The following is an 8,135-nucleotide window of genomic DNA, read 5'->3' as shown; positions in this document are numbered from 1 at the left end:
TGATTGGCCACCGCTGACATAAGCCAGCCAGTCCTAATAAAAGGCGCTTTTCTGTATCACACGTTCTGTACACGTGAAATGTTCTTGAAGATGCCGACACAGTGGTATTCCCCGTGGCACATATTATCTCTCTACCTCTGCATGGCAGCCTGTTGGGAAGAGGCTGATTTTAACTTACAAAACACAACTGAATAGCATAACCGAGTAGCATAACCGAGTAGCATAAATGAATAACTGAATCCACAGCATGACTGAACCTTACCCAAAACGTAATGAGGAAGCTTCACCAGCTCAGCTGTTTATGTGAGAATTGAGGACGTGATTTGAAGTGAGGGGACAGGGCCTGTCTGTGCAGCGCGGTTTTTTGTAGTTAAATCCGGCGTGGCTGTGTTTGTCTTGAACAGGCGCAAGGCGGGGACAGCATTCTCCAGCGCGCCAAGAGGATTGCGTATGACGCCAGGTCCACCGTGATGGTGAGTGTGCGTACGGCGGCCCGGGAGGGACAACCACTAATGAGGAATTTACCGTGTGCTCAAGGGAAAAGGTTGAGTCAGAGCCTAAATATAGATTGAAGTCGAACGTGGGGGCTCGGGGGCCTGGCAGGGCTTCTGTATCTGTCATTGTGAGGAAGCAGTATTAACATGATGATGCCCTTGATCGGTAGGTTAACCTTGGCACCTGAAAGGCACACACACACACACACACATATACACACACTCATACGCATGCCTGCACACACACACACACACACACACATATGTACACACACTCACGCACACACACACACACACACTCACGCACACACACACTCTCTCACACGCACACACGCACGCACACACACACACACACACACACACACACACCCCTGCCATTCCCTTTGCTGTCCTGTGTGATTGCCTGGATCTGTTGCTGTGATTGCTGCCCTGTCCCTGTGATCAGCAATCAGAGACTGCGTTCAGTTTCCAGGACAGCAGGGCGAGCGGTACACAGTGACCAGGGGAACTGCACCCAGAACCTGAACACTGAACGCTGCTTTAGAACCTTAACATTCCCTGTGCAAATTCCATCCCGTGGCACCCAGCAGTGCGTAGAGATCGAAAATGCGGTAAACCCAAGTTTATGATAACATGGTACAGTGGGGATATGACCGGTGAGCCTTCATTCAGATGAGAAATCCTAGAGACTGTAGCTCTGAGAATATCAAAAGGACGACTTGGTTCTTAAAAGAACACGTTAAAGAAAAGCACATGAAAGCTACAGTTAAAAGTACAAAAAAAGAATACACATCCACAGGGTGGCTCACGTACTGTGGGAAGTCGTAGGAGAAGATGAATGTCGTCAGACCAAACTGAATCTTATCCGTGCGAATTTTCCAGCGGGATTGTGGGATGTGCTGGTTTGCTCAAGGCCTAGCTGTAATTCCAAGGCGTCCCGGTCGAGAGGAACGCAGTTAAATTGGTTAGACGTCTTCAAAGCGCCAGTGTGTGCACACCGGCTTTCTGCAGATATGGGGAAATGAGATTGTAATCAAAGGCATTCAGCGGGGCTGTGTTTCTTACTGAAAGAGAGAGGGAGGGAAGGAGGGAGGGAGAGAGAGACAGAGAGAGAGGGAAAGAGGTAGAGGGAGAGGGGTAAAGGGAAAGGGAGAGAGAGAGAGAGAGAGAAAGGGAGAGGGAGAGAGAGGGAGAGAGGTAGAGGAAGAGGGGTAGAGGGAGAGGGGTAGAGGGAAAGGGAGAGAGAGAGAGAGGGAGAGATGGAGAGGGAGAGAGAGAGCGGTAGAGGGAGAGGGGTAGAGGTAGAGGGGGGGGGAGAGAGAGAGAGGGAGACAGGGGTTGAACTTTGTTTCTGCTTAAGTTGTCTGCTACTGTGGCCTTGCCCTTTCATAACAGTGTTATGTCCCAGGATTATTAATATTAAAATGATTACTAAAATACCCCCCCCCCCCCCCTTGCAGTCGGTGTTCCGCAGCTCCCCCCTGCTGGGCTGCTTCCTGTTCGGCCTGCCGCTGGGCATCATCAGCCTGATGTGCTACGGCATGTGCACCGCCGAGCCGGACGAGGACCCGCGGCTGCTCCGGAGCGAGGCGCTCGCCCAAAACCAGGCCAACCAGGAAGAGGAGGACGCCCACACGGGCCCCACGGGCTCCGGGGAGGAGGAGGAGGAGGGGGAGGAGGAGGAGGGGGGAGAGGATGAGGAGGAGGAGGAGGGAGAGGGAGAGGGAGAGGGAGTGGAGGAGGAGGGGGGAGAGGGAGAGGGAGAGGGAGAGGGAGAGGGAGAGGAGGAGGAGGGGGGAGAGGGAGATGTACAGGACGAAGAAGAGGAGGAGGAGGAGGAAGAGGAGGATCAGCAGGAGGTGAAGAGTTCGGTGGACAAGAAGGTGGATTAGCGGTTGAAGAAATATCTATCTCCCTTTTTTTTTTCTTAATTTTCCCCCTCCTTCCTAAGACCCTCCCAGCCTAAGATCGTGTTGTTTTTCATTTTTCTGAACACTTTTTGAGGCGGTGGTGATGACTGTGTTCAGCCTCGGAGATGAAATGAACAAGAGAGAGGCGACTGTTACTGACAACGGGGGTGGGGGGGGTGGGGGGTGTGTATAAACGGTGAGGCGTGGGGGATACGGTAACGCTAACAGGAGCGGGAGGCCTGTGTGTGTTTGGGGAAGGTGTGGGGGGGGGGGGGGGGAGGTGGTGTGTGTCTTTGGAACTTTGGAGACTTTGATTATCGTTTTTAACTGGAGGCAATGCAGGCTCGGGTTGTACCATCGTCGCGCGGGCGACGGGGGTGTCCAGGATTAAGTCCACCTCATGAGGTCATTGTGTCTGTGTTATACCCCCCCCCTTTCCTCCAGGGCTTTAACTCGCATGTTTGGCAGATTGTTTCTGTGAAACACGCCGGGCCCTCGTGGTTCAGAAAGACTTGAGATCACCGAATCCTGGCTCTCGCACGACCGACGAACCCCACCGCGGGGTCAGCTTGCCCATCGCTCCGCTTCTTCTTACTTCCAGTTCTTACTCCACTGTATTGTGAGTCAGATTCTCCCCTAGTGGGATTTGCTTTGAGGGGAAGGCAGAAACAGTGTTCTTTGTGGGTGTGTTCTTTTCTTTTTTTGGTCTTTTTTGTGTTGTTGCTGTTTGAAGGTGAGTGTTTGGACAGCGCTGAATTTTAACAGAACATCACTTTTTTTGTGTATTTGCTGGTTAAACTGACGTTTTGAGCACTCCCTATAAACGCCTCAGTTACTGTACGAGAGAGGGCTAAGGGAGATGTCATTCATGGCTTTTTTTTATGAGAATAATGGACTCTTTAAAAGAAAGACCTTCTTGTCTTTTCCCATAGTGAACAGAGTCACAATACAAATAAACAAATATTAAAATAAATACTGTATACCTGTCACATAATGCGCTGAATGTCTGTGAAACATGGGTATATGTGACTATGGTTTTAGACCACTGTTTAGTGGACTATTGAGCGAGGATCCCCAGCCGTTATCATGGCATGAGTGACATTTTGGGTAGGCATTTAGGGTAGGCATGAGAACTCACTGTCAATCAAAAGCATGGGGCAATAATGCATTGTGGGAATTGTGGTTTTTGTTCATTTTATTTTTATTTCTCCCCCTGCGGTTCAGTTGTAAGCTTTGAGAAAAGTACCCCTCACTGAGGGGACGTGGCATGCCAAGACCCACGCCTCCAAACGGTGTGTTTGCTCTCCCTTTGAGTCCTCTTCTGAGAGACAGATCATAGCATATAGAGTTGTATGTATGCATTTAGAATGACCTGATAATGTGAAGTGAGGGTTGTTGCAAACGCAATCCCATCATGCAAATCTGCTACCAAGAGGTTGGCTTCATTGCCTCACTAATCAGTATGGAGCCCCAAGACCAGACTTGTTGGCTTTGCACGGTGATAAACCTTATTTAAAAAAATAAATAAAAAAAATTTGAAATTTCTTGCAGACGGTTTAACCAATGTGTAAATAAGTCATGGAGATGTGACCAAAAATAAATGAATTTTAAAGAGAAGTGTGTTTTTGTATCCATTTTCAGTAGGACTGCCCCTAATTTACGATTTTTTTTGCTTCACCCTCCCTGGTGAAAATAGATGTCCAAATGTGCTCTGATTCTCTGGAAAAACCAAAGGAAAATGAGACCGTGTGCTGTGGGCAGACCTGGATCCAATTTTTATTTGTTTTGGATTCAAACACTTTCCTGTGCTCTGTTGATCTTGTCTAGTGTAATTGAGCCTGCCAGTATGACCAGAAGGCGGGGTTTGCACTTTTCTGAGAGTATCTCATTGGTTCCGATACACCAGACAAGATCAGTAAAGAGTAGAAAAGTATCTGAATCCAGAACAGATAGGTATTTGACTCAGGTCTGGCTGTGGGTGCTCCTTTCAGGCGGCGCACGTGTCGGGGAAGCGTTCCTTTCTCTCACGGAGCCCTTCCGGAATGATCCGTCGCCCGTTTGACGCGTTCGGAGGCTTGAATGAGCCCTGCTGTCCGGGAAGTGAGGAGGAGCCGCTCGCTCGGGAACGGGAAGGGACGGGACGGGATGGATCGCTCGCCCGGAGGGGTGTCCCTTCCAGCCCCCCCGGGACGTCACGTCAGGTATCCCGTTTCTGACCAGCCTTAAACACACTTTTCATCGGCGCCGGTGTGAATGAATAGCCACAGTGGGGATCTACGTGCCGGACGGTGTGCGGTGGGAAACGGCGTCGAGTTGTTCCGGTTAAAACGCGAAGGCTCTCGGTTAAAGAGAAAAAATGTGTCACTTCAACAAAAAAAGAAAAAGAAAGGACAGTTGCTGTTATGTTAGGCAAGGCAATGTTGGGTAAGGGAGTCTGTACATTTTTCTCCTGTCTGTGGCGGGTGGGGGCGGGGGCGGGGGGGGGGGTGGGGGAGAAGGCTGAGCTGAACATGGCGAGGGATGATTTGGGCTACTCCAGCGGTTTGATCCGCGGGCCTGGTCACATGATTGGATTGGGTCGTTTGCATTGGCCGAGCAGTATCCAGGCTCGGGCGGCGGTTCAGACCGCGATTTTGAGCGATGGCGCCGTCGGGAGGAGGAAGCGACGCTGAACGCGGCGAGGTGACGCGGGGCGCGCACCGCGGCCTTGTGGGATAGCGCCCGAAGCCTTAACCGCCGTTCGCCGGGCATCTCGGCAGCGCAGGCGCTGATCCGTGGGGGATTACCTTTGTGAGGTCATCACCGCGAGACCCCCTCGGTTACACGTTTCGTGTGCGCCGATGTGGAATGCTGGCCTCTGTCAGGGTGTAAATTTGGGATTAAGGCACACCGCTCAGCTCTGCCCCCCCTGTGCCCCCTCCTGTCCATTTAGGCCGTAAAAAGCCTGTTCCTGTGATTTCAGCCGCCGCGCTGGTCCTAGACTCAACAGACCCCCCGCCTCCTCTCCCCCCCCACCACGAGCGGTAGCCCTGAGGGAACGCCGCTGTTCTAGCGCTTTCCGTCTCCCACGTTTCGTCTCCTGCTTTCTGAGAATGCGTTTCTCCTCTGGGTCTCATTCTCTTTCCTGCTCACGTAATACTGAAAGATGTCCTCCTCCACCACCACCCCCCCCCCCTCCGAATTAAAGTCCTGCTTTTATATTTGAGATGAGTGAGCTGAATGTGAAACGGAACGCGCCTTCTCTTCAAATGATTTATTTTGTGACTGTTGATTCTTAACAGCCTTTTAACGGTGTACAGTGGAGAGGGGATGTAATGGAAAAAAAAACATGAGGTAGTGTTCCGTGTCTAGGTCCTAGCTGTTGGTTGCCACAAACAATCTCAGGGAACGAGGAATCTCATTTTGTAATGCCTCTATAAAATGTGACCGTGTTCTGGGGGAAAAGCTGTATGAAAGTGCGCAATGTAACCGCTACTAAATTTTTATTTATGGGTCTTATGTTTGTGTTGCTTCAGACAGCAGTCAGCGTTTACGGTGGAATCACAGACCAGGGCATGTGGCCAGAGGGCACTGAAGCATTCCCCCACTGTCAGGCATCTTCCTTGCAGCCTCAGTCATTCATCCGGATCGTTCTGAGATATTCGTGTGCGCAGGGAAGAGTTGCGTCGTCTGTTGAAATGCGTTGCGGTTGGACGGCCATTTTGAAAGAGGTGGAGTTCGGCCCGGATGCTGAGCTGATTTGTGAAAGCAGGGTAGCCTGGCCCCTCCGGCAGCCAAGGTGACCCACCTGGGCGTCGGGCCCCTGGGGGACGAGGACACACACGCAGGCTCTGCTGCGGGTTATTTTAGGACGGCGGCCTGATTATTCAAAAAGCGGGGAAATCGGCTTTCACCAGCTCAGGGTGGCCGGCTTTTCCGTCAGGCACGGGTGAGTGCGCTGCTTATTAAATCTAAACCCCGCGGGCCGATTTTCATTCGCCGTTTCTAACTCCTTCATGCACTCATACACACACACGCACGCACGCACGCATACTCACACACACTCATACTCACGCACGCATACTCACACACTCATACACGCACGCACGCACGCATACTCACACACACTCATACTCACACACACGCACGCATGCACGCATACTCACACACACTCATACTCACGCACGCACGCACGCATACTCACACACACTCATACTCACGCACGCACGCACGCATACTCACACACACTCATACTCACACGCACGCACGCACGCATACTCACACACACTCATACACACACACGCACGCACGCACGCATGGGGTATGTGTGAATACTGCTTTTGAGTTCCCCTTTATGGTTTCTACGAAACCCACGCACACACTCACACACGCATACTCACACACACCTACACACGCACACACACACATACACACACACACACACCCAGGGCATGTGTGAATACTGCTTTTGAGTCCTCCTTCCTTTGCGGTTTCTACGAACCCCCCGCCCCACCCCCCCCACACACACACACGGGTACAGCATTCTATGCTCAGAGCATCAGAGCTGCTTCTTTTGTTTTCCAAGGGTACTGCAATGACATTGGTAATGAGCTGCAGAGTAAGCAAGGGCTGTGTGTGTGTGTGTGTGTGTGTGTGTGTGTGTGTGTGTGTGTGTGTGTGTGTGTGTGTGTGTGTGCGTGTGTATGTGTACAATGTACCCATCTTCCCCCATACTAACAATAAAAGTAGGCCCTGGATAAGATGCTGAAACCTGAGAGGGCTCATGGGCTGGTGTAATGCTGTGTTCTGTTAGGCGGTGTTTGTAGTCATGTACATCAGGCCAAGATTCTCAGAATGACTCACCCCCCCCCCCCCCCCCCCCCCCCCCCCCGCCAGCCCAAATGATTTCCCAAACATTGTGTGAGATCGGGAATAGGCACTACGGGCAGGAAATTGCAAGACCTTGTTGTTTTTGAGCAGTTATTCGCCTCCGTGTCAAAGTAACCTCCTGGCCCTGAGAGAGCCAACCGGTTAATTTCTCCTGTTGACCGAGGTCGGATACTGTGGCCTAACATGGCTGCTTACCTGAATATCCCTGCGACTTATCTGTTACTATATGACCTATGACCTATGACCTATGACTGGATATTGTCTTCAGTGTTATGATTCGGACCAATTGTTTTGAAGTGGAGATTCAAGGGGCTCCTGTTTGGCCACGATCTACACTGTGTCGTGAAAAAGTATTTGCTCCTTTCCTGATTTCCTCTATTATTGCATATTTGTCAGAGTGGTTCCCTTTGTCTAATATCACATTTTGTCTAAAGATCGGAAAGCATTCATTGCGACAAATATGCAATAATGGAGGAAGTCAGGGAAAGACTTTTTCGTGGCACTGTAGGTGCTAGTGGAGCCTAGGCCATAGCTATTTCACTAGCCAGCCGTTACTAGATTTTCATCACTGTGGAACACGATTGGTCTCATCCTGTTAGGTACTATTGGTTAGTCGCAACGGTGGCACCCTCTGGGGTCTCTGGTTTCCTCCCACTGTTCAAAGACATGTAGGCTCCAGGGCCCACTAGCAAAAGGCATCTCAGTGTGACTACCCTGGTTAAATAATAATAAAAAATATACATTAAGCTTGCCAGCGCTGCCACTGGTTACTAGGTGTCTTCAGTGAGTGAGGGATACTCTGATGGACACTGGCTCTCTTCTGGTGTCCTACCTGCCCGTCAGTAGCTCACAGGTGACTTCA

At 50.9% G+C, this 8,135-nt stretch overlaps 1 protein-coding gene across 2 annotated transcripts in view; it reads left to right on the top strand.

The window, feature by feature from the left end:
• LOC118234377 (protein disulfide-isomerase TMX3-like) overlaps window positions 1-4,021 on the top strand; it is a 34,520-nt gene extending 30,499 nt beyond the window's left edge. The window contains exons 15-17 of one of the 2 annotated variants that reach the window (XM_035430871.1): window positions 405-473; window positions 1,955-2,058; window positions 2,146-4,021. In XM_035430871.1, the coding sequence (XP_035286762.1) occupies window positions 405-473; window positions 1,955-2,058; window positions 2,146-2,386 (414 nt within the window). In that variant the 3' untranslated portion in view covers window positions 2,387-4,021. Of the gene's footprint in view, window positions 1-404; window positions 474-1,954; window positions 2,092-2,145 lie in introns of those variants that run through there. The other variant, XM_035430870.1, reaches the window with a different exon arrangement.
• Window positions 4,022-8,135: the final 4,114 nt, after the last annotated feature.

This window comes from Anguilla anguilla, chromosome 8 (genome assembly GCF_013347855.1).
Source record: "Anguilla anguilla isolate fAngAng1 chromosome 8, fAngAng1.pri, whole genome shotgun sequence".
Taxonomy (NCBI): Eukaryota; Metazoa; Chordata; class Actinopteri; order Anguilliformes; family Anguillidae; genus Anguilla; species Anguilla anguilla.
Note: the sequence above shows the minus strand (reverse complement) of the source record. Positions and strands in the feature narration are given on the sequence as shown.